A 27,633-nucleotide genomic window follows, 5' to 3' on the forward strand; every position below is an offset into this window, starting at 1 on the left:
CCCGGTGAAGATGGACAGCCTGGAACGACTAACCCTCCCCACCGGACGGTCCCTGCAGCATAGATGGCCCGGACCAACTCACCCTTCCTTCCCACCGAGGGGAGGCGAGTAGAAAACTAAAGGGGGATCTGGATGATGACGAAGGCCGCAGTGGTCTTCAACCTGCGGACCTCCAGATGTTTCTGGAGTTGTAGTTTTGCAACATCTTGAGGTCCGCAGGTTGAAGACTACTGAAAGGGATTGACAGGAGGAGAGTTCACTCGAGTATAAGCCGAGGGGGGCGTTTTCAGCACGAAAAACTTGGTGAAAACGTGCTGAAAAACTTGGCTTATACTCGAGTATATACGGTACTTGCTCATTCTTTAGGCAGAATCCACACCAAAGACATTACCGCCTATGGGGATGGGAATGTCTGTGTAGTCCTAGCATCGACTGATTCAGTTGGTGAGGGGCACACTCAGAATGTCCGTCCAATTTAATCTGGCTGGAAATGCTTCAGTGTGAACCTAGCCTTGTTCCCTATGCAATTATTTTAAGTGACAAAGAAGCATACAGCAGAATTATTATACCTCCTCAACAAAACATATTATATTTTTATTTAAAGAAAAATGCAGTACAATATTTGAATGCTTCTGACAATTGTTTGTATGTTACATAAAACTTAATTTCTATTGTACTGGCAGTACTCTGGTTATTCCTGCTAGTGACGCTGAATGAGTTAATATGTATACAGCACTAATGTGAACAAGTCTGCGATGAATAGAACAAGGGGTATTGTGAAGGTTTTGCCCCGAGGAAGGAAGTGGTCTGATTCCGCCTTCTGGAATGCCAACGTTCTCACACTAGGCCGCAGTCCACACCCATCCCCTCCATTTATTGGCTAATACTGCACTTATATCCCAGGAAAATGGATAGATGAGAAAGAAAATAAACAATCCTGTGAGTAAAAACTGAGCAGAGTACAAGAAATATCCAGAGCTGACTTACCACAATCATTTCGGAGGGTTCCAAGACAATGCATTCACAGCCACGCCTGAAGCTTCCAGCAGATCTCTTGCCAAAGCTGTAGATACATCAAACAAAGAACTACATTAGCGCGGAGTAAAGATCATTTCTTCCGGATTTGTTAAATGTGAACAGTCTATTTCTGGACAATTAAGGGCACATGGATCAGTAATAAATATAAGCACAACACTCGTGAGAAACTGCAAGGTCTCCAGATACCAAAGTCATAGTGGCAATTACGGCCCCTGTTCACATGCTCTGCAACCACTGCTCTGTACATATCCTGGTGACTCAAGAATTCATTTCCAGAGGAAGATTTCATGGACAGATGTTTGTTCCTTACACACTGGATCTTAATGGCATATTGCCAGGCCGCTCCAACCAAAGGTCAAGAAAACTTCTCCGTAAAGACAATCAACAATGAAAAGAGAATAAAAAAAGCAAATATTCTTCATACACTGCAAAGTCCACATAACAAATCTCAATATATTAGGTAGCATGCAAATTGAGAGCGGTGCAACAAAGGAACTTCTAGCCTTAAGGAGTCTGCCTAACCCAAAAGTCACTTTTCCCTCACACTCCCATAGTAACAATTTGCACACCTATCTCGGTGGTGGCCATCATGTATACTACTTGGAAGGAACAAACAATTACTAGTAGCCAAAATTTGCACTCCTGGAAATTCTAGTTCCTAAACCTGGCTATAAAACTATGCGTCAGAGAAATTTTCAATAATTAAGACGTTAGTTCTACCCAAAGAAATTAAGGAAAAGACAATTTGCCCCACTTGTCACGAGTCTTGAGCCTATACAGAGCTCCCAACTGGCCAATGGTTTAGGCCAATTTCACACAGAAAAAGTTGCTGCTAATTTGGATACAGAATCTGTGTCCGAGTCAGTGTCTTTTCTGCCACCAAACCACCAGGAGATGGCTTGAGCACACAGGCCACTGAGTTTTCCTGTCTGTTTTCAGACAATAAAAAGCTGAACACTTGTGGACATGTTTCTATGAATTTTTTTCCCCATTTAAGTCAATGAGAGCTTAAAAATCAGTGTCACTATCCAAGTGAATTTTGATTTACATCCAATTTTGAAATGTACGTTACAAAAAGATTTAAAAAAAAAAAAAAAATCAGATTTGGATTATTTTTCAGCCAAACAACATGATTTAAATCTAGATGGAAAACGTAGGAAAAGAATACCATCTCCCATTACCTCAAGGGCTATTTTTTCATCTCTAATTAGTTCAGATGTAATCCACTAAACAGCTATTTATTCCATGAATGTCAAACACGCATTCTTGCTCCATACAATAAAAAGCATAAAAACGCAACCTTTAGTCATGTGCTATGGGTGGAAATTTAGCACAGATTACTGAAAACTACGTGACTAACAACATGGACCTATAGGCTTTACAAGCTATGCCTAAAATGGCATAACTTAGGTAGGTCATCATTGTACCATTGATACGACAGAGCTCCCGAGACACCATAACTGCACACTGCCAAGTAGGTAAAACAAGAAATTGGGGTGGATATTACCACTTGGAAAAAAAAATAAAAAATATTATATATACACACAATATATATCATAAATACTAATAATATTACACAATTTACGTAGTGTGTGAGTACTTTAAAGATAAAAGCAGATGAAGAGAATGATGCAGGGAAAGTGGATAATCTTCTAGGTCTACTCATGAAATAAAGCTGGATTGTCAAACAATGAAATGACGTTCAGGTCTATTGAAGATGTTCAATGTAGATGAAAACTTGATAGCTTTAAAAGGTTATTAGTCGCACCTTAGGCTATAGCTAATCTCAAGATGTTGTATGCATGTGAACTTAATAGGAATTTATACCCCATGCATTCTTCCAGTGACATCTTTATGACTATTTTAACAATAATGGATCTTGGGGTCTTCCAAAAGGAAACCAGAAAGTCAAAATGACAGAGGAGATCAAGCAATGAGCAGCCTGGGGAAGCTTTCTAATGCAAAGATGCCACCCAGGCCTCACAAAGAATCATTACCAAGTTGTGTGGTTGCAACCACAAGTGGGAGCAACATAAGTACAGAAAAGCAGATGTCATACATTTTTAGGTCATTCATGCTATGAAGAATACACAAAGAATTATTGGAAACACTTTATCCGAACACATGTATATATGGTCTTCATTGTTCATACTGTATCACTGTCATAATTGTCTAGAGCTGGATACATGCTGAGGATTAGATGACCAGATCAAGCCATTGAAAGATTCTAAAGCTCAGCAGGCCGGTACCATCGGTAGAATATTGTAGTCCACAAATAAATTATATATTGCTATAAATTGAACACCTGTTTGCCCCTTAAAAACATTGCTGAATATGTATGTATCTGCTGCAACCAATAAAAATATTTTGGGAGGTCCTACTTGGATGTCTCAAAGATAACCAGAGCAAGCAAGCTGCGTCTGCCATATTACCGTTGGCATGTCTGCGAGTTCTCTATAAAGTACACCCACACGCACTCCGGTATATTGGGGGCATTTACTAAGTTTTGTGTTATTTAGTTAATTTTTTTTTTTTTTTTTTTTTGTGTGACTCCGCCAAATGTATTAATTGGTTGCAGGGCATGCGATAAATTTTGTGGAGGATATACATTTTCTGAAATTTCACTCTTCACATACACCAAAAAGCTACGCTAACTCTGGGCTGGTGTAGAATTGAGTCTTTAGTGGGTTTTGCGACTTTTTTTGCGAAAGTCGCAGTTGATAAATTTATTACCACTGCACAAGACTAACCCTTAACATCTGGCCTGTTCGCTCTTTAAAAATAAAGTGAAAAGGCGCAAAAAATAGCCTTAGGCGCAGCGCTGCGCCTAAATAGAGACAAATCTACACACAAAAACAGCTCTAGACAATGATAAATGCCCCCAATTGTCCTGATAAAAAAAGCACAGTCCTAAGAATAGCCCTCCACTTCCACTTTGATTGATTGATGACTCTCATAGCTTATGCTGCTCCGCACACAGGATTAAATTTAGCGTTATTGAAACAAATGGCTCCTGTAATCAGGAAAGTGTGATTCCCCGAAGCGGGCACCAGGCATGTGACTTACTGCAGGCCGCCCATTATGCTGGACACATCACAGGTCCAGATTAGCGGGGAAAGCTGATTACTGGATGAAAAACATATTTAGCATGATAAATTAGGTCAGAGCTATCCACCGAGCAAGACGCATGATAGATATCACTTATAGGACGTCACAGTAGTGTCAATAATTCTCTCCAGTAGATCAAGTACCTGGCACGCATGACGACAGGAGCCAAATGTCACAAGATTTTTCACCCAGTCTATGGACTGTAGAGAAGTACTTTATGCTAGCCTTTATGACTTCTTTTAATGCCCAGTACACATAATGGCATTTCAACCTCACCAGACTACCTAATAAATGGATTGTATTAACCCATCAATGACTGGAAATAACACCAATTAGAAGAAAAATTTTAATTGCATTAAAAAGTCTGGTCTACATAAAAAGCACATAAAAAATTGAACAGATATTTCAGATTAACACAGCGTGATCCTTATATGAGGACACTACTCTGACAAGATCAACCAGGAAATGTCCCTCTTACTCTACATGGTCAGTGCTTCAGAAGGAACATTTTAACCTGAAAAAACACAAAACTTTTCTGGGTGGGATGCTTTGCCTTTTATATACATGCAAAATAAAGGCAGCCCAGACAGGGCACAAAGAATGCTATTCAGAAAGTAAGAGGGCGTTCAGGGGGAGAAAAAGGATTACAAAGCTGAAAGTACGACTGCCGCTGTATCTGGATGTAATAGCTGAAATAGAAATGCAAAGGAAAATTCCACCCGTTACCTCCCACCACATTGTACATATAGATCCCCTACATAATTTAGCTAAAATAAAACTGTATGGATGCTTTCCATACTAAGTTACTATATATATACATATATATATATATATATATATGTAAAAAACAGAGCTATACTTACAAAACGGTGTGAGGGTGGGGCAGGGCGGCACATGCAATGAAACAAAGCAGGTATTTGTTAGCTAAAAAAAATCATTGCGTACATGTAGAAAGGAAAGGAGTTGGCAACTCACCACATTTTTCTTCGTTCAGAAAACATACTCACATACATCTGTAACAGAGAGGGACAAGTGCTGGTGGGGGGAAACAACAAGGCGACGGGACCGTTTTGCACTATTCTAGAGGCCATATGAAGCACTGAATAGTGCAAAACGGTCCCAGCGCCTTGCTGTTACCCTATCCCCCCACCCCCAACCCGCACTTGTACCTCTCCGTTACAGATGTATGCGAGTATGTTTTCTGAATAAGAAAAAAAGAGCAAAGAAAATCGTGGTGAGTTGCCGACTCTTTCCTTCCTACATGTACGCATATTCTATGAACTATACCAAGTCAGAGCACCGCCACTACCTAAGCAGATTCTTTACTGTCCATACAGAGCCTTTCTGAATATTCTGCTCCTAGTAGTACCATACTTGTCACTTATTGCCTAGTTGTTAAAAATAATTTCCTAGACAAACAACTCTCATGTGATCTACAATTACCCTTGACAGAAACGCTGAGGTGACGTCGGCTCTCATTTCTGATGCTTTAGCTGAAAGATTTGGGTCTTGATTTTTTACAGACATGACTGGCGAGCTAACATTAAAAAATGCATGAGTTCTGCTTCTTAGTGCAACGCATTGTCCTTGACCTCATTCTGACAAAACGACAGCGCTTCCCTCATCAATACATACTTTTAACTTTTCTGGTGCTTACTCAACTGGAGCTCCCCCTGGGTCTAGAAAACTTTCATAGCTCTTCACTGAAATAAAATGCTTATGCTTCCACAGGTATCTAAAGTAGCTGCATTTTAGCTACTACAGTGAAACTTCCTCCTTTATCAAGAGCACCAGCTTGGAACCCATGGCAGTGCCTAACAATGCAGGCTTCTAAAAGAACAATAAAAAGGATTATTGAGATCAGGTACATTATAGGTCCAGATTTATCAATATGTCTAAAAGATCAGCTTTCATTTTGCCAGAGCTTGTTAAGATATAAAATCTGAGCTATTATTTGTTTGTCATTTTATAATTCTTATCTTTTGCAGCTTATTGCCACCAGTTTGACGCTTCAGCTAGTTATTAATTAAATGTGTGGAGAACGATTACACTATAGAGAAGCAGTGACAAAATCCAATAAATAGGTCATTGCCTTTTGCACAATAGATACACCTATCTCTTGCAGCTTGGATGATGCCATTCATTATCTCCGTGATGGCAGGCTTCACGTCATGATTTGTGCCTTCGAGGCATGGATATATTGACAAAATGTCAAAATTGGCAGCCGACATATCTGTGCTTGGATTGGCACTGGGCCCCATTTAATTCAAGACGCAAAGCATTATTTTCTGAATGTATCAGAGTTATAACCTTAATGTAACCGCTAAATCATATAGTTTGGGTCCCAAAAATGAATGGGGTCAACAGCAGATCATTTTGCAGATGTGTCCTTCACTTGGAGGCCCAATCGTAATGTTAACCCAGTCTAATAATACATACATGCTACATAAACACACGGAACTTATAACAATAAGGTCCTTTGTCCATAGTCAAGCAAAGTATTATCATGTTCAGCAATAAAGGAAAATATCAGCCCAGAGATGAAAATACAGAAAAAACGGATCCTTCTATCCAAAGGTATTTAAACACCTCATGATCTATAGAAAGCTGAGAGCCCAAAGTCTGCTCAACAGTAGTGGACCCTACAGCTTAAAATGGAAAGGGCAAAGGGCAAGTATCTGACCTCACAGTGAAAAAGAAAGGTCTTAAATACTTCATCTCCTTTCAACGGGAAATGCCATTGGCACCAATTCATTAAGTTAGTGGCTTTCACTTAGAAAACAGCCTCCACTAAATAGGAACGACCTCATACAGCCAAGCACTGGTAAACCTGAAAAATGTTCCTCCAGCATACAACAGAATTGTATTCTCTAAGGCCCTAAAGCACATTGCACTGTACATTTTAAGGTGGCATATGGGGAGTGAGAAGCCACTGAATAAGCACCTGCTGGAGGGTATACAAAAAACAAAACTTTGCTGACATATATTGTCCCAAAGAAGGCCTCAAATACACACTACGTAGGGTGATTTTGGAACTATGGATACAGTCATTGACCTGATTGCTATTTCTCCTAAATTTCCTCAATGTCTGGCCAACCGTGCATGTAATCTGAATGAGTAGAGGGGAGAAAGCTGCTGCGAGATACCTCTGGTGGTTTAGGCTTGCTGTAATCCAACATGTCCAATCCTTCTCTCTCCCAACTCAGTTAGAGATTTATCAAAACCTGTGCAGAGGAAAAGTTGCCCAGTTGCCCATTGCAACCAATCACATTGCTTCTTTCATTTTTGGAAAGGCCTCTGAAAAATGAAAGAAGTGACCCGATTGGTTGCTATGGACAACTCTGGACAGGATTTGATAAATCTCCCCCTTTGTTCCCAGAGGTTTTTTTTTTTTTTTTTGCTAAATTGTCTTTTACATAAGCCATTTGCTATTTTTTAGCTGTATCGCAAAGCACTGCATGTGAACATAGTCTAACAATGCAGGAATTTAGCGGGTCTATATGAAAGTCTAGAAAATAAAATAAATAAAAAGGGTGTACATTTTATAATGTGAATGTAAGGTTCATAAAAAATAATAATAGCATGATAAGAAATAGACAGAAACTGGACTTGTTTTGTGGAAACACCCAATAGCTATTTTGAGTTGGGGGAGGGGGTTTAAAACAAGGTTTTTTTGTCATTTAAAGTGGAATTATAAGAAAAGTAGCAGCACAGCAGAGGACAAGTACCTGGACTGGTTTCTACAATGTAATCACCCAGCAGCTTCCTTGGTTGAGTTGGGGGAGTTTTAGAAACAGTTTTTTTGATGTGACATGCAAAGGCACAAAGAACACTCTAATATTTACCATTATTATATTCCACATTCATACCTGCGATTCCTAGTCAGAAGGAAGCAATAAGGCAATGGATGGGTTACTGTATCATCTAATAATATCCTCATGTGAACCTTTATAATTTAAACAGGGTGTGCTAGTGGGTATGGAAGGAATTGTGAATGAGAGTTTGTTTCTGCTTGACAAATAGGTCGGCAAAAATTACAATCATGTGTGTTTCATTTCTATAGAGTTCTTCTCCGCTGCCTCGTATTCCCATCACCATGTACAACATGAGAATGAGGAATTTATCAACATCACCGCAAATGGTCAACTGTGTCTAATGGCATTTATTATCGTGTCCATGGTATTTGTAATAAACTTTCGGACATCATATTTTATCATGAAATCAATAATTATTCTACAGTATATACAATGACAAAAAAATAGAAAGAAAAACACTCAGTACTCCTCTACAATGAAGCTATTTTTTTTTTATTTCCATTTGGCTAAATTTACTAGAACCAAGTGAAATAGATTTTTTCAAAAAATAATTCAGCGGATTTCTATTACAGGAAAGTGATAGGACAATGGGGGCTGTTCCCACTGGGGAAGAAAGGCTCTACATATGTAAGACCTCAGACTGATGTTTTTACCATACTGTTTTCAATCAATCAGTTTTTTCTTAAGAAAACTGTATGGCAAAAAAAATGGATGGAACCGTATGCGTTTTTAAACCATATACTGTTTTTAAAAGTGCATACGGTTCCGTCAGTTTTTATTTTAAAACAATACGTTTTTGAAAATTTTGTCTATTTTGCCCACACAGTTTTGACTCCGGTTTAAAAACCGTACTGCAAACACATACTTTTTTTTTTTTTTTTTTTAACATGGACGTCAATGGGAAACACACATGTATATGGTTCCATACGGGAAACCATATACGTTTTTTACTTTGCACATGCGCATTTGCATCCTAAAGTCCAAAACCCAACACCCCTCCCATTAACCCCTTCAGGACGGAGCCCATTTTGGCCTTAAGGACCGGAGCGTTTTTTGCACATCTGACCACTGTCACTTTAAACATTAATAACTCTGGAATGCTTTTAGTTATCATTCTGATTCCGAGATTGTTTTTTCGTGACATATTCTACTTTAACATAGTGGTAAATTTTTGTCGATACTTGCATCCTTTTTTGGTGAAAAATCCGTAAATTTGATGAAAAATTTGAAAATTTAGCATTTTTCTAACTTTGAAGCTTTCTGCTTGTAAGGAAAATGGATATTACGAATACATTTTTTTTTGGTTCACATATACAATATGTCTACTTTATATTTGCATCATAAAATTGATGAGTTTTTACTTTTGGAAGACACTAGAGGGCTTCAACGGTCCGCTGCAATTTTCCGATTTTTCACAAAATTTTCAAACTCAGTATTTTTCAGGGACCAGTTCAGGTTTGAAGTGGATTTGAAGGGTCTTCATATTAGAAATACCCCATAAATGACCCCATTATAAAAACTACACCCCCCAAAGTATTCAAAATGACATTCAGTCAGCGTTTTAACCCTTTAGGTGTTTCACACGAATAGCAGCAAAGTGAAGGAGAAAATTCACAATCTTCATTTTTTACACTCACATGTTCTTGTAGACCCAATTTTTGAATTTTTACAAGGGGTAAAAGGACAAAATTTTTACTTGTATTTGTAGCCCAATTTCTCTCGAGTAAGCACATACGTCATATGTCTATGTAAAGTGTTCGGCGGGCGCAGTAGAGGGCTCAGAAGGGAAGGAGCGACAAGGGGATTTTGGAGAGTACGTTTTTCTGAAATGGTTTTTGGGGGGCATGTTACCTTTAGGAAGCCCCTATGGTGCCAGAACAGCAAAAAAAAAAACACATGGCATACCATTTTGGAAACTAGACCCCTCGGGGAATGTAACATGGGATAAAGTGAACCTTAATACCCCACAGGTGTTTCACGACTTTTGCAAATGTAAAAAATAAATAAAAAATTTTACCTAAAATGCTTGTTTTCCCCCAAAAAATTTTTTTTTAAAAAGGGTAATAGCAGAAAATACCCCTAAAAATTTGAAGCCCAATTTCTCCCAATTCAGAAAACACCCCATATGGGGGTGAAAAGTGCTCTGCTGGCGCACTACAGGTCTCAGAAGAGAAGGAGTCACATTTGGCTTTTTGAACGCAAATTTTGCTCTGGGGGCATGCCGCATTTAGGAAGCCCCTATGGTGCCAGGATAGCAAAAAAAAACCACATGGCATACCATTTTGGAAACTAGACCCCTCGGGGAACGTAACAAGGGGTTAAGTGAACCTTTATACCCCACAGGTGTTTCACGACTTTTGCATATGTAAAAAAAATTTTAGTTTTTTTACCTAAAATGCTTGTTTTCCCCAAAATTTTACATTTTTAAAAAGGGTAAAAGCAGAAAATACCCCCCAAAATTTGTAACACAATTTCTCCCGAGTACGGCGATACCCCATATGTGACCCTAAACTGTTGCCTTGAAATACGACAGGGCTCCAAAGTGAGAGCGCCATGCGCATTTGAGGCCTAAATTAGGGATTGCATAGGGGTGGACATAGGGGTATTCTACGCCAGTGATTCCCAAACAGGGTGCCTCCAGCTGTTGCAAAACTCCCAGCATGCCTGGACAGTCAACGGCTGTCCGACAATACTGGGAGTTGTTTTGCAACAGCTGGAGGCTCCGTTCAGGAAACAGTGGCGTACCAGACGTTTTTCATTTTTATTGGGGAGGGGAGGGGGGCTGTGTAGGGGTATATGTATATGTAGTGTTTTTTACTTTTTATTTTATTTTTTGTGTTAGTGTAGTGTAGTGTTTTTAGGGTACAGTCGCACGGGCGGGGGTTCACAGTAGTTTCTCGCTGGCAATTTGAGCTGCAGCAGAAAGTTTGCGGCAGCTCAAATTTGCAGCCCGATACTTACTGTAAGCCTCCGCCCATGTGAGTGTACCCTGTACGTTCACATTGGGGGGGGGGGGACATCCAGCTGTTGAATAACTACAACTCCCAGCATGCCCGTTGGCTGTCGGTGACTGCTGAGAGTTGCAGTTTTGCAACAACTGTAGGCACACTGGTTATGTATCACTGAGTTTGTGACCTAACTCAGTGTTTCACAACCAGTGTGCCTCCAGCTGTTGCAAAACTACAACTCCCAGCATGTACGGTGCATGGTGTACGGTGACTGCTGAGAGTTGTAGTTTGCAACAGCTGGAGGCACACCGGTTGTGAAACACTGAGTTAGGTAAAAAAAAACTCTGAGTTTCACAACCAGTGTGCCTTCAGCTGTTGCAAAACTACAACTCTCAGCAGTCACCGACAGCCAACGGGCATGCTGGGAGTTGTAGTTATGCAACCAGCAGATGCACCACTACAACTCCCAGCATGCACTTTAGCTGTTTGTGCAAGCTGGGAGTTGTAGTTATACAACAGCTGAAGGTACACTTTTCCATAGAAAGAATGTGCCTCCAGCTGTTGCAAAACCATAAGTCCCAGCATGCCCATAAGGGCATGCTGGGAGTTGTGGTGGTCTGCCTCCTGCTGTTGCATAACTACAGCTCCCAGCATGCCCTTTCTGCATGCTGGGAGCTGTTGCTAAGCAACAGAAGGAGGCTGTCACTCACCTCCAACGATCCAGACGCTGCAGGTCAGTCCCTCGTCGTCTCCGCCGCCGCAGCTGCTCCTGGGGCCCCGATCCCAACAGGGGCGCCGGGGATCGGGGTCCCCAGCACCGGGGGTCGTCTTCCCGCACCCGCTCACGTCCTCCGGAAGAGGGGCGGAGCGGGTGCGGGAGTGACACCCGCAGCAGGCGCCCTGATTGGTCGGCCGGTAATCCGGCCGACGAATCAGGGCGATCGTGAGGTGGCACCAGTGCCACCTCACCCCTGCAGGCTCTGGCTGTTCGGGGCCGTCAGAGACGGCCCCGAACAGCCAGTAATTCCGGGTCACCGGGTCACCGGAGACCCGATTGACCCGGAATCGCCGCAGATCGCTGGACTGAATTGTCCAGCGATCTGCGGCGATCGCCGACATGGGGGGGCATAATGACCCCCCTGGGCGATATGCCAGGATGCCTGCTGAACGATTTCAGCAGGCATCCGGCTCCGGTCCCCAACCGGCTAGCGGTGGGGGCCGGAATTCCCACGGGCGTATGGATACGCCCTCGGTCCTTAAGGACTCGGGATTCAGGGCGTATCCATACGCCCTATGTCCTGAAGAGGTTAAAAATGGACAATATTTTCAAAAAAGTTTTTTTTTTTTATAAAAACAGACGGATCCTTATGCACTTTTAAAAACAGTATACGGTTTACTTTTTCCCCTACGGTTCCATCCATTTTTTTGCCATACGGTTTTCTTTAGAAAAGCTGATTGAAAACAGTAAGGCAAAAACGTGATGTGAACCCAGCCTGACACTGTGCTACACGATTACCTGTCCATATCAGGAAGCAGCTTATATGTGGCTCTTGCCATAAAACAGGGGTGATAAGACCTTTCTGACAGGGGAGGAGAGATCCATTTCTCACAAGGCATAATGCTGAACACAAGTAGACATCAAGATAAAAAAAATAAACAGCCAACAACTAAATCCTTGCACCCATACAGGGATACAGAAAACCTCGTCTCATTCTAAGTACAGTGGTCCCTCAAGTTACAATATTAATTGGTTCCAGGACGACCATTGTATGTTGAAACCATTGTATGTTGAGACCAGAACTCTATGGAAACCTGGTAATTGGTTCTAAAGGCCCCAAAATGTCATCCAAAAATAGGAAAAAGTGAGAATTAAAGAAAAATAAGTAGATAACTAATGTATTATAAGCAGTATGTAAAATACTGTATAGACCTACAAGGGGTCAATTTGCCTCCCAGCATAAACAATATGAAAAAAACCTCTAAATAAATATAAGGTGTAAGGGAAGTGCTATTTAAGACATAACTTTTAATATATGCTTACTAAAACACACCAATATGTGCCAAGTGATTATACCCACATAAGAATAAGATCATGCGACACAGGATCTGTTAGGATCACCACCCATCTGGTGGATTTATCATGAATCTAATGTGTAGATACACATATTCAGATATGCATCTCTAATAGAAAATATAATTCTCAACGCGTTTCTACTCCAATCAAGAGTGTCCTCAGGAGAATATCAGAATAATAGAGATAATAGAAGTATCACATTTAAATAAACATGGTATTACTGAGTGACCCACGATACGGGGTATCACTCAGAGGGTGTGATCTTTCCCAGCTGTAACAGGAGAATGTCGGCACGACCTAAAAAGAAAACCAACAGTACAGTCAGCCCAATATACAGACTTGCACTAAATGTAGTTTTTGTAGGGCTGAAAGACTCACAGTCCTTGCCGTGGTTCCGGACACCTATAAATAAAATAATACATTCCTATCAATAAACAAGGTTCCGCTGTACCTGTAATATAAATCTAGCATATCGCCGCTAGTGTGCTGTACTCACTGTCAGCTGGTCTAGGTGCCGATCACAGGATCCCGGGAGGTGCGCAACCCGCAGTGGTGGGGAGCCGGAATGATTCAAACCGGCTGCGATGCGCTCACCTTCCGGGTCCCTCGGCGTCTGGCGTCATATCCTGGCGCCTACGTGTGACGTCGGCAGTGCCCGCCCCGCTCTGACGCCCACAGGGGGCGGGCAGAATGCCGAACTCACTACTATAGTTCAGGGCCGGATTCAGGTATGTATGGGAGTGATTTATTGCTAGTAATAGAGTATACTAACTCTCGTGTGACTGGTTATATATTATTGAATGAACCAATGGGAATAGTAACAATAATTGGTGTAGAAACACTAAAATTGCAAAGAATTCCTAAGAAGGGGTATATAAACAATGATGATCGTGAGCATACCGCAGTGTAAACGTGCCATTTAGAAATGAAATAGGCACATGGTCCCTAAAGATAAGGGTACACATGCCGAATGATCACGACCGTATAAACCCCAAATTAAGGACCACATTATGCATGATTAAAATGCCCTAATTAGTCATATCTGATATAAATAAATTAATCCCAAAGGTTAGAATAGGATAACCCTGGCCCGCCACATGAATTTGGTCCATAGTGGTTGTTGCACACAACTCAAGTTCCTAGGACTGGAGCTCATTCGTCCGTCCCCGAGAGGGGGTAACTTTGATAGACTCCTCCTTCAAAGGGAGAGTAGATGGATTTTTGAGATGGGTACATTGAACCCTAGAGGTCTCAATGACCAATTAAGTCTTGCTCCCTTTTTGTGATGTCCCCTTACAGCAAGTGATGTGGTCCCCCCCATTGGTGACGAATAGGTAGTTAGGTGAGACCCTAGTGGGTCTTCTAGTTAGTGTCACCATACTTACTTAGTAAGAGCTAGGCCAAGTAGGAGGTACGTGAGCGGGGCCGCCCTTATTAGGGCGATAACACCGCCTAGGACATAGGGCCTGAGTTAGTGCAGGGCAAGTTTAGGATCCCTAGGCCCCTATCATTACCCTTATCCCTCCGTATTTTCTGTTAGAATCCCAGGGGGACCACTCCTGTGTCGGAAGGGGGACCAATAATTATATATTTTTATATATATATTCTCTCTCGGGCGTTGTCCCCTACATCCGTCTGCTGATTTCATATACATGTAAATACATATAATAAGAAGTACAATATAGGAGTATATGGGCTGCTCTTGGTTGGGGGTTATCCTATTCTAACCTTTGGGATTAATTTATTTATATCAGATATGACTAATTAGGGCATTTTAATCATGCATAATGTGGTCCTTAATTTGGGGTTTATACGGTCGTGATCATTCGGCATGTGTACCCTTATCTTTAGGGACCATGTGCCTATTTCATTTCTAAATGGCACGTTTACACTGCGGTATGCTCACGATCATCATTGTTTATATACCCCTTCTTAGGAATTCTTTGCAATTTTAGTGTTTCTACACCAATTATTGTTACTATTCCCATTGGTTCATTCAATAATATATAACCAGTCACACGAGAGTTAGTATACTCTATTACTAGCAATAAATCACTCCCATACATACCTGAATCCGGCCCTGAACTATAGTAGTGAGTTCGGCATTCTGCCCGCCCCCTGTGGGCGTCAGAGCGGGGCGGGCACTGCCGACGTCACACGTAGGCGCCAGGATATGACGCCAGACGCCGAGGGACCCGGAAGGTGAGCGCATCGCAGCCGGTTTGAATCATTCCGGCTCCCGCCACTGCGGGTTGCGCACCTCCCGGGATCCTGTGATCGGCACCTAGACCAGCTGACAGTGAGTACAGCACACTAGCGGCGATATGCTAGATTTATATTACAGGTACAGCGGAACCTTGTTTATTGATAGGAATGTATTATTTTATTTATAGGTGTCCGGAACCACGGCAAGGACTGTGAGTCTTTCAGCCCTACAAAAACTACATTTAGTGCAAGTCTGTATATTGGGCTGACTGTACTGTTGGTTTTCTTTTTAGGTCGTGCCGACATTCTCCTGTTACAGCTGGGAAAGATCACACCCTCTGAGTGATACCCTGTATCGTGGGTCACTCAGTAATACCATGTTTATTTAAATGTGATACTTCTATTATCTCTATTATTCTGATATTCTCCTGAGGACACTCTTGATTGGAGTAGAAACGCGTTGAGAATTATATTTTCTATTAGAGATGCATATCTGAATATGTGTATCTACACATTAGATTCATGATAAATCCACCAGATGGGTGGTGATCCTAACAGATCCTGTGTCGCATGATCTTATTCTTATGTGGGTATAATCACTTGGCACATATTGGTGTGTTTTAGTACGCATATATTAAAAGTTATGTCTTAAATAGCACTTCCCTTACACCTTATATTTATTTAGAGGTTTTTTTCATATAGATAACTAATGTATATAAAGAAAGTCCTTACATATAAAAGTAAGAAAGATCTGCTGGGAGCTGTAATCACTGGTCTATGTTAGCGTTTTCCAAGCAGGGAGCCTCTAGCTGTTGCAAAACTACAACTCCCAGCATGCCCGGACAGCCAAAGGCTGTCCGGGCATGCTGGGAATTGTAGTTTTGCAACAGCTGGGGCCACCCTGCTTGGGAAACACTGTCTATGTAGAGGACAGGAGCTTCTTCGGGGTACACACAATGTCCTAAAAAAGTAATGGAGTCACCCTCACCTGGTGTCCAAAGGAGCAGCTAACCCTGGTACAGGTAAAGGGTACAGAACATCTAATACCTCCCTGTACTGTAGGGGGCGCTATCAGACACCAGTCAGTGCATGCACTTCAGTAATACAGGTGTTTTACCAGTGAATGCCCATTCTGATTGGTCAGTTCTTCCAGCCATTGACACAGATCTGGACTGTCTGTAGCATTGTATGTTGAGTCTGGTTTCAACTTACGATTGTCCAGAAAAGACCATTGTATGTTGAAACTATTGTATGTTGAGGCCATTGTAAGTTGAGGGATGACTGTACTTACATAATCAAACCGTACAGTAAAGTTTCTTTCCATTGCTAAGAAAATAATTCACCACATTCATTCGAGGCAACACATTCCTTTTTACATAACTGGCTGCGCATTCATTGAGCACACATGGGGGTCTAAATGCATGCGACATCATGTAGATTGAATTGAAGTGCTTTTTTAAATCATAACTTCAAATGCATCACCCGTGTGACAAAAATAACCCAAAAATAGTCAGATATTCACATGTGTTACAAGCTTGGCGGTTCTATTATTGGTCCTCACTGTCACCATGAATGTTTAGTTGCGTCAGGAGAGGACACTTCAGATGGAAAAATCCTAATCCGCATGCCTGATCAGAAGTTGGTTCCACCTAAAATGATGGGTTCTGCTGACTTTCCACCCCCAAGTATACAGCCAATTCTCATTTTACCGATGTGGCATACAAGTTGTCACAGCAGAACAGCGAGGCCTGTTGTCATGCTGTGACATTAAAGCCCTCTGAAGCTGGAACAAGGCTTCTTCGTGAGCTGAAACGTTGCACTGGTGTAAGAATTATGGCTGAATAAAAGAAGATTTTGGTAATGCGGAGATCCTCTGCTTTTCTTTAGATAATCGCAGTGATTATACATGCACGACCTGTTACAGAAGGCCCACCGCTTGGGAGGACAACTCTTTACTCCTATAATCCCTAAACAAGACAAAGTTCAATCCATTCAATCATACTTTTGGTCTTCCGCATGGCTTCCAGCCCACTTCTACCGTGATGACACTTCAATCTACCACTCCGACCCAAACGTTACCTCTTTGCTAGCCAGGATTCCACAGTGTCTACTGGCTATGTCCTATGTAAAGTTCAGTTAAAAATATTAATGATAGACGCAAGAGCTCAGAGGTGACCATGAATATTCTAATTCACCTGGGGGGCCCGCCTCCAGCGCACAATTCACTGAAGATAGAAGCAGACCTTCAGAGGGACACCGCACCAGACTGAAGATAGGTATCTTAGAGACCCGCATCGGTCTCCTGTTCACCCACAATATAACCCAGTGTATTGGATGAACAGAATGAGCGTTTTCCTTTAATGGTGCTAAGAGAAAAAAAATCACTCTTGGAAAAATGAATATGGTTTTCATTTTGCGCACCTCCCTGTGTATTAGAGATTCTAACCTCCTTTCCACACACTTGATGGTGACTTGCAGCAGCTGCCCTGCCCTCTTTCCAGGCAACAAGACACAACAAGCAGCGGGATTAAGGGAAGGTTGGAGCGCCGATAAAGGGTGATTCATAAAGTAAACCCTTTCACTGAGCTGCCACACTTTCACAAACAAGTGCAACATTCATATATATGTTCTATGCCCTTTCACCAGTACAGTGGTCCCTCAGGTTACAATATTAATTGGTTCCAGGACGACCATTGTATGCTGAATCCATTGTATGTTGAGACCAGAACTCTATGGAAACCTGGTAATTGGTTCTGAAGCCACCAAAATGTCATCCAAAAATAGGAAAAAAGGAGGATTAAACATAAATAAGTAGATAACTAATATAGATAAAGCAAATCCTTACATATAAAAGTAATAAAGATCTGCTGGGAGCTGTAAATCACTGTCTATTTCAGCATTTCCCAACCGGGGTGCCTCCAGCTGTTGTAAAACTACAACTCCCAGCATGCCCGGACAGCCAAAGGCTGTCCGGGCATGCTGGGAGTTGTAGTTTTGAAACATCTGGAGGCAACCTCTTTGGGAAACACTGGTCTATGTAGGGACAGAAGCTTCTTCAGGGTCCTGTACAGAACACGCAATGTCCTAAAAAAAGGAAAATGGAGCCGCCCTTACCTGATGCCCAAAGGAGAAGCTAACCCTGACACAGGTAAAGAGTAAAGAACATGTAATACCTCCCTGTACTGTAGGGGGCGCTACCAGACAGCGCATGGACAGGGGTTTTACCAGTGAAATATCCATTTTGATTGGTCAGTTCTTCCAGCCATTGACACGTTTCGCAGATTCCAAAGCATTGTATGTCGAGTCTGGGTTCAAGTTACAATGGTCCAGAAAAGACCATTGTATGTTGAAACGATTGTAAGTTGAGGGATCACTGTATATCTATTCAGGAAAGCCTTAGACTACACATATCAATACAAAGTAATGAAGCCGTGAGGTATATGTTTCTTAATAGGCATCAATGGTAGATATATGCAACTGATTTTAATTGACAGTCAATGGGCGATGTATGAAACTGTATAAACAGGAGTTGCACACATCTGAGGAATACGTTCTGCGGATTGCTTCAGATATTCTCAACAAGTGTCAAACCTTTACTAAATTCATACGCCGGGCTGAAACATACAGATGCATTCTGTAATGCTGTGTTTATATGGAGCCATACATATATACACTAGAAACAATGCAGTCGGGTCAAGAGCCTATGTTCTAGACCAGGGTTTCCCAAATAATGTGTCTCCAGCTGTTGCAAAACTACAACTCCCAGTATGCCCGGACAGCCAACTGCATTCTGGGAGTTGTAGTTTTGCAACAGCTGGAGGCACGCTGTTGGGAAAACACTGTTCGAGACGTAAAAGCTTGAGCGGGCTGACATCCATTCCCAGCATGCTTGGCTTCAATAAGCAGCCATGTAGACTAGCAGGACCCTGGCACTCATTTATTGTAGCTGCACATCTCTGTATCGTCATATGAATAGTAATGAGAGGGGGCTTCACTATCACCTAATATTCCAAGACCACTAAAGATAAAAACATTGAATGACAGCGTTTTACCTAAGAAACACATTCCCCTATCTGCACTATAAACCTTAGTTTCTGGGTTAAATAATGCAGTTGAATTTACTACTGTCAGGCCGTGTGTACACTTTATGGTGTAACAATGAAGCATATAAGATATATATTAGATGCCATCGCTTGTTGTGTCAAGGAGCCATTTATTTATATAGGGCAGTGGTCTTCAACCTGCGGACCTCCAGATGTTGCAAAACTACAACTCCCAGCATGCCCGGACAGCCAACGGCTGTCCGGGCATGCTGGGAGTTGTAGTTTTGAAACATCTGGAGGTCTGCAGGTTGGAGACTACTGATATAGGGGATTTGAAAGCAAAAGAGTCCTTAACATGAAGCTATGACTGGATATGACTGGAGTCAGCTACTAAAAGACACCAGCTGAGGAATCCCTACAGGAATCACCTACAAGGACTATTTTATTTTTGTTTAGTTTTTTACTAAAATGCTCAAATGACCCGGCTTAGTTCATAGCCAGCCATACATTTCAGATAGCTATCATGCCTTCCTCATATGCACGCTCGGCCCAGGCGATCATGCATGTGTTCTGATTGTGGAGAGGGGAGAGACCACTACCAGACACCTCTGTCAGTAGCTTTTCCCCCCAAAAAACAAAAATTCTGAAAATTTTTCAGGACAGGGCCAAACACATGAGATGGTTGTCTGATTGTGACAAAAATTGGTGGGTTCTAGGGAGATAATTCAAAATGAGTGGCTCTAAGGCTATGTTCCTAGGGAGCAGTCTTCAGCACCAAATCTGGTTACAAAATCTGCCCCATACTAGATTTTGACCCTTAAGTCAAAGGGTGAAATCTGGAGCAAAATCCACCACATTCTGTAACAGACAACCATGCGGTAGATTAAAAAAAAATCTGCAAAAAGACCTTGTAGCTAACAAAATGTCTTTTTTTCTGCACTATGAATAAGGTTTCAAAAATCCCATTCACTTACAATGCACTGTAGTTTTCCATGTGGGAAATATACAGCACATTTGTTCCATGTGAACAGAGCAACCAAGCCCCAAGGGTGGCAAACCCATTACATTCAGTCAGTATATTAGGCCTAGGCTTCCCATTCCACCAAGAAAATGAGTTTGCAAAGATAGTATTAAAAACAATCCCAGTATAAAAAGACAAAATATAGTGTCAAATATAAAAGCTGATTAGTACAATATAATGATATACTAGTAACTGAAGCAATGACCATCAGAGAGACATCTGCACAATCACATTCATGGTACTGGGGCTTTGGTTACTGACATCATTCATAAAAGGTTAAAAAAAAGGCATTGTGCTGGCATACGTACCCGTGTATATGCTCTACAGATGTGGGGTATTTCATTAATCCCTAAATAACTGGCTAAATCAGGGAACAAAGGGTTTTTCCTAATCCCAGTTTAGGTGAAATCCACAGAGAGGTCTCAGCTATCTACATTATCAGGTCCTAAAAGACTGCAAACATCTCTCAATCCAGGATGCTGGTGGGTGTCCTACCCCAACAAGTTCTCAGAGTAGTTGTGGTGTGGCTTGAAAGTATCTGGATAACATAACAATCAAATGTTTTCCATCTGGAAAGTTACAAGGCGGAAATATCAGAAGCCGGCTCCAAATCAACTGGAAGAAAAGTCCAATCCCTTCCTTCATAGCTGTCCAAGCTGGATCCCAGAGAACGGAGCGGAAGAAGCAGCCAAGTCTCCCATAGATGACGTATCCAGGAGCATGGAAGTGGTTACTGGCTTCTCCTTACTTTCTGCAGGAATGCAGCCATAGAGGTAACGAAAAGTCTCTGTATTCCCACACTCTATGCAAATCGTCCCAAGAGCAGGGCGTTGCTGTGCAGCTAGTCAATCCTGGCTGCCTGTCCTGACTCCCATGGAGGAAGCAGTGGTGTAATTCAGAAGCTACTACTGGATGTGCTGTCACCGCTGCTCCCTTCTCCAGGGCCTCCCATTTCACATTCCTCTTTTGCACGTCATCTAAAGTCCAGAATGTCACTTCTCAGGCCTGGAATGTAAACTTGTTCATCACCAGTGTTAATGGAATCTGTGTGCCCCCCAACCCCCACCCGCAGCTTGCTCCATCCTCACAGGAATGATGGGAAGGAGAGGAGGAGGGGGAGAAATCTACTTAGCACTTCTTGTCTGGGTGGAACCTGGGAGATGGCGGAGCTGTTCACACACCTGTAGCAGGAAGTGTTACTGGAGCTGCTAGATACAGCGAAAGTGGTTAACCCTACCCTGCCAGGTAGTCTGGGCTCCCACCTGTCTGAATGTCACAACACTACTGGGCTAGCAAAAGGTTAAAGATAAAGAAAAAGAGGTATTGCAGCTATGATTTAACCAGGAACTACAGAATGGCTCACTTAACACTGTATGTTCTTATGGAGTTTTTTGGTTTTAAATGGTGAACTTATGGCAGATAAAAAAAAATATAAACTAAAGAAAAAAAAAATTAACATGCAACATAAATGCTCAGTGTGAACAGCAATAGTGCTGCAGCATACAAGCTCCAGAGGTCACAGAAATGAGAATGAGCCATGTTGTCTCCCGACCAGTAGAACCAGAATTGCTCTGAGCAGAATTTCGCTTGCAGCAATAGAATTCTGCTGCTCTGTGCACACTGCAGAATTTCCGTGGAGTGATTTCTGCAGCCAAATGTTCAGATTTCCAAAACAGAATGGACATGTTCATTCTTTCGGTAGTATTGCACCTGGAAATGTATTGCAGTCTATAGGCGTGGCGCTTAAAGGACAACTGTAGTGGTACACATTTATATATGCCTGTGCCCGGGCCTCAAAAATAAACAAAAATAAACTCATACATACCTTCCAACGAGCCCCCGTTGGTCCGGCAGACGTCATTCCACTTCCTGGGGACGGGGATGTAAGAAGCTGGCCGGAGCTTCTTACATGACAGTGGGCTACGCCTATCACCGACCAGGGCGGAACATCGCTACGGCCGGTGATACGCCGACGGCTCTGCGGCGTCCCCGCCACCAGGAAGTGGAATGGCGTCAGCACTGCCGGACTGTGAGGCCTGTGCCGAACCAACAGGGGCTCGTAGAAAGGTATGTATGAGTTTATTTTGTTTATTTTTGAGGCCCAGGCACAGGCATATATAAATGTGTACCACTACAGTTGTCCTTTAAAGGAAAACTGTCACATATTTTCTCCCGCACTATCCACAGGTATTGGTGGATAGTGCGGGAGACGCTGATTAAAACGAGCCCTACCTTGGTCTGATCCGCGCCGCCGTTCGCCCGCAATTGTAGTTTTAATCTCTTTATATATCCTGCTGTAACTGGCAAAGGCGGAGCTTCTGCGGGCTAACGGACACTGACGTCAGCGCCGCTCATGAATATTCATCCCTCCTGTTCTCCCTCTCTTCGCCGCTCCTAACCAGAGGGAGGGATTCATGAGCGGCGCTGACATCAGTGTCCGTTAGCTAGCCCGCAGAAGCCCCACCTTTGCCAGTAACAGCAGGATATACACAGAGATTAAAACTACAATTGCGGGCGAACGGCGGCACGGATCAGACCAAGGTAGGGCTCGTTTTAATCAGCGTCTCCCGCACTATCCACCAATACCTGTGGATATTGCGGGAGAAAATATGTGACAGTTTTCCTTTAATATCTGCATGGACATTAGCTTTAAAGGGGCATTCCAGGAATTTTTTTATTTGACCATGCTACAGGGGCTGTTCAGTTAGTGTAGTTCATAATATAGTGTCTGTACCTGTGTGTGACTGTTTTCTCACAATTCTTCTGTGATTTTCACCCCAATATTTATTTTTAACAGCATACAAAATTACTGTCGTCTCGGATTTTTCCAAGCTTGCAATGCGTCCGAGACCTGACTCACTAGTCAGCTGATGACAGGGAGCATGTCTGCTTCAATGGGTGGAGCGATCGCTTGGTGGGAGAGGGATCAATCTGCAACTAATGCAACAGCTGTAGTCACCCTGATTGAAAACCACAGGTCTTTTGTTTCAATGGGTGGGGTGGCTGATGTGTGGGAGGGAGAAAAATGGAATTGTGGGATTTGTAGTAAAAAAAAAAAAGAAAAGTCAAACAGGAAATACAAGTTCACAAAAAGCTTGCCACAGTATTATGGTAATCTCACAACATAGGCATTTAGCCCCAAGACCAGCACATGTCCTTCCTAAGCATGTCCATTACTGTCTGCCAGGTACGTACTAAAATCACCTTATGGTGGATAACCCCTTTAATTCTGCTGGTGCCTGCTGCACATGGGATCTCCGGCCAGAGAATTCTGTAGTGTGTATGGGCCCTTAGGGTCCCTGTACATGGGATGGTGTGCAGGATGCTGTATATTTCACAATTTGGTATAGAAATGGCCCTATGGAAGGTTAGAGCAGATTATATCAATTTAAATTATCAAGTAAAATTTACATGTTAAAAATCCAGTTGCGGATTTTGCTGCAGATCTACAATATTTCTGCAGCAAAATCTAAAACAAAACTGCTTTGCAATTCTGTTGCAAATTTTGACCGGCCCATTTAAATCACTAGGAAAAATCCACAACAAATCCACAGTTTATCCACAGCACAGAATGACATGTTGTGAATGTGAACATTGCACCACAGGCAAATTTTTATGTGAATGGTAAAAAAAAAATATCTATCTATCTATCTATCTATCTATCTATCTATCTATCTATATATATATATATATATATATATATAGAACGTTGCTAAAAAAAATATGGAGCTGAGTCTGAAGGCTATTCTTTTCAGTACAGCTGCTTTGATAAAGATGAGCGCTCCACCCCCCTGTACCCTGAAGTTTTTGAAACATAATTGCCAGAGTCTTTGTTGTTGGGAGTCCACCAACTCTCCTCCATGTATGTACATTACATCTACATATGAACTTGTGGGAGCGCAGGTGTCATAGAAAACTACTTTATTTTCTGCCGATGTATCCGCACTGGGAGAAGGCGCGTTACTGATATGTGCTGGAGATAATGGCAATCTCCATAGACACGCAGCAGCTGCTGTACTCCTATGTTTATTACTCTATGATTTTAGTTACTTGTAATAGATTTACTGCACTCTGTCTCTTAGAGACCACAAATACAAAAATAAATTGACAGCAGAAATCCAGATGTCCTATACCTATGAATGAAAAGTAATCCCAACACCACATTCTGCCACCTTTGCCTACTTGAGTGACACTCCTTGCCTTGTTTTGCCCAATGGTAGGGTGGAGCATCATGTAATAGAGGGGAGAGATAACATGGAACATAAGCCATCCTGACACCGAACTGTCTATGCATTACATTGCCCTTTAATCTGATAGCCAGATTATCATGAAGGGACCAGTCTAGCCACAACCCCCGCCACTGTCTGTGTGACACAACTGTGTACCCTAACACACTTATAGAACGTCAATTAGGCATTTTTCCACCAAAATCTCTGTGCAAAACACCTATATATACGCACTATGGCCTGCACTTACACCTATTGTTTTCTGTATTTACAGTTCCCGATCAAGGAACAGTTCCCTGCAGTGCCTTTCAATGCATCTGTACACACGGCACACACTGTGCGGGTGCTGCATATAATGTTCCCTTTGTATGCTTTGGATAGAAGCGGACACAGATGGGTCTGCTGCAGTGTACCTGTATGTAAAGCTACAGGAGAAAATCCACATCAAATGGGGCACATCTGCTGCTGCCACTATAACTGCATATATGAAAAATTTTGAGAATTTTAAAAATAAATAAATTAAAATTCCATATGTGAGGAGTTTTCTGTTACCACAGCACAATCCTGACTTGACTTCCCCATTGAAGTCACTGAAGAAAGTCTGCAGTAAATCCTCAGCAGGACCACAACTGGACATGTTACGGATTTTAAATCTATATCCAGTCTATTATACAGATTGATTTCTTGTGACTGCTGGGTTACAGTGTCAACCACTTGTGGGTCACAATAGGACTCTGTTCACTTACCTGAGCTGTGATACAGCATGATCCCTGCAGTTCGAAACAGTGATATCTGGCCATGTGACCCATGTAATGGCCAAATTCCCAATGTAGCCCCCACTTTAGATTGAATTTACATACAACATTAAAAGAAACATTTTTTGCAACAAATCTGCTGAATGTGAATATTCCCTTAGTTCTGTATATCTGCTGCCAAAAATAAAAGATATCATCAGAAGAAAGTACGGTATGTACCAAAAAAGGAAAAAAAATATTTCTATATATTTGATACCGAAATCAGGAGTCGGTTCTGAAACAGGTCAAATCTTTAGGCATATAAATGTAACCTTTGGATAACCAACAAAAAGATCTGTAACAGATTTCTACCGCATTTCAAAGATTAGGATTAGTCCTATTCAATGAAGCTAATCCATGCATGATATTAGGGCTGGGCGGTATACCGGTTCATACCGAATATCGAATTTTTTGGGCTGCACGATATGAATTTTCCCCCATACCGCAATACCGGTTGGGCCCCTCCCCCTCGGGAATGTATTATTAGCCCAGCGCAGAGCTGTCCCCACATCGGGGAACTAATCCTATGTTACCCACCAGCGCTATTCTGCCCCCCCAATTAATGATCAGCCCAGCGGAGTACTACTCACAGAGGTCACCTTCAAGCACTGCCCTCCTCCTCCTTGTTGGGGGGCGCCGGGCGCTGGAACTCTATACTATACGCCAGTGGTCTCCAACCTGTGGACCTCCAGATGCTGCAAAACTACAACTCCCAGCATGCCCGGACAGCCAATGGCTGTCTGGGCATGCTGGGAGTTGTAGTTTTGCAACAGCTGGAGACCACTACTGTTCGCTGTATCCCTATGCCCGGGCTGCAAAAGATAAAGAAAATAAACTTTAAACTCACCTACGTCGGGGCCTTACGCTGGGGACTGGAACGTCGGACAGCCGTCAGCCCATCACTGGCCGGAGCGATGTCCCGCCCCGGCCAGTGATAGGCTGAGCCCACTGTCATGTAAGAAGCTCTGTCCGGCTTCTTACATGACAGTGGGCTCAGCCTATCACTGGCCGTATCACTGGCCGGGGAGGGACATCGCTCTGGCCGGTGATAGGCTGGCGGCTGTCCGACGTTCCAGTCCCCAGCGTAAGGCCCCGACGTAGGTGAGTTTAAAGTTTATTTTCTTTATCTTTTGCAGCCCGGGCATAGGGATACAGCGTACAGCAGTGGTCTCCAACCTGCGGACCTCCAGCTGTTGCAAAACTACAACTCCCGGGCATGCTGGGAGTTGTAGTTTTGCAACAACTGGAGGTCCGCAGGTTGGAGACCACTGGCGTACAGTGAGTTCCAGCGCCTGGCGGCCCCCAACAAGGAGGAGGAGGGCAGTGCTTTGAAGGTGACATCTGTGAGTAGTACCCCGCTGTGCTGATCATTAATTTTGGGGGGGGGGGGGGGGGGAACAGTGCTGGCGGGTCACATGATTTGGGGGGTGAAAATACCCTTATATACCGTGGAACCGCCGTAAGTTAAAAAAAATACCGTGATACACATATTTGGTCATACCGCCCAGCCCTACATGACATCCCAAGTTGTTTCCACATCAAGAAATGGCAATTCTTTATTTGTCTGCAACATGGACTCTAAGTCTGCATGCAAAAAAACCTGCACAAGATGAACTATGGTGCATATTCCCATTGAAAACAAGGGGGAAAGATTTCAACTTTAGATCTGCATAAAACCTCCATGTGTGAACATTAGTTCTCTGTAGGCTATGACTGCTGTTATCTTTGAGACCTGCTCGGATCAGGCATGACACTACTTTATGGTCACATGTAGCCCGTCCTCTCTGGCAGAATCATATGAGGGGGTCAGGACGCTGCTTCTCACAAGATCAGCTCACTTATGTGCCAGAAATCCTTTATCTGTGGAAAACATTTCCACTAATGGATTGGCCATAGGTAGTCCTAACTAGGATACTTTTTGTTTCTGGTTTGTCTTGAGGATTCATCATAAATGTTTGGTTGGGAGTCTGACCCCTGGCTTCTCCAGCCATTCAGATAATAGGAGTTCTGTGTCCCATGTACAAGTGGTTTTATGCCGATACTGTAAGCACAGATAAATGAATCCTTGTTCTGTGTACAGTGTCTATCTCATTTCCATGTAACTGGGTCTTATGTAATAGAAGACAGTTCTGTTTACATTCTACTTCTAGTAAACACAAACACAGTTTATCACCAGATAAAAAAACATGCACATCAACTTAATAGGGGCCAAAAGGACACGATATTCCTCTCCACTGCCTCAGTAGGAGCCTATAACTACATTAAAGGGGTATTCCAGTTTATACATCTTATCCCCTCGGGCTAATACATCTTATCCCTATTGTCAAGGCCACGCCCCCTAGTGACATCAAGCCCCCTCCC

General features: G+C 42.5%; 1 protein-coding gene across 8 annotated transcripts in view; it reads right to left on the reverse strand.

The window, feature by feature from the left end:
• Positions 1-27,633, reverse strand: part of RAPGEF2 (Rap guanine nucleotide exchange factor 2) — a 294,507-nt gene that overhangs the window by 98,797 nt on the left and 168,077 nt on the right. For 7 of the 8 annotated variants that reach the window (XM_056561584.1, XM_056561566.1, XM_056561557.1 and 4 more), the window contains one exon: positions 988-1,063. In XM_056561584.1, coding sequence (XP_056417559.1) covers positions 988-1,063 — 76 coding nt within the window. Of the gene's footprint in view, positions 1-987; positions 1,064-20,560; positions 20,579-27,633 lie in introns of those variants that run through there. The other variant, XM_056561593.1, reaches the window with a different exon arrangement.

Source organism: Hyla sarda, chromosome 1 (assembly GCF_029499605.1).
Source record: "Hyla sarda isolate aHylSar1 chromosome 1, aHylSar1.hap1, whole genome shotgun sequence".
NCBI classification, from domain to species: Eukaryota; Metazoa; Chordata; class Amphibia; order Anura; family Hylidae; genus Hyla; species Hyla sarda.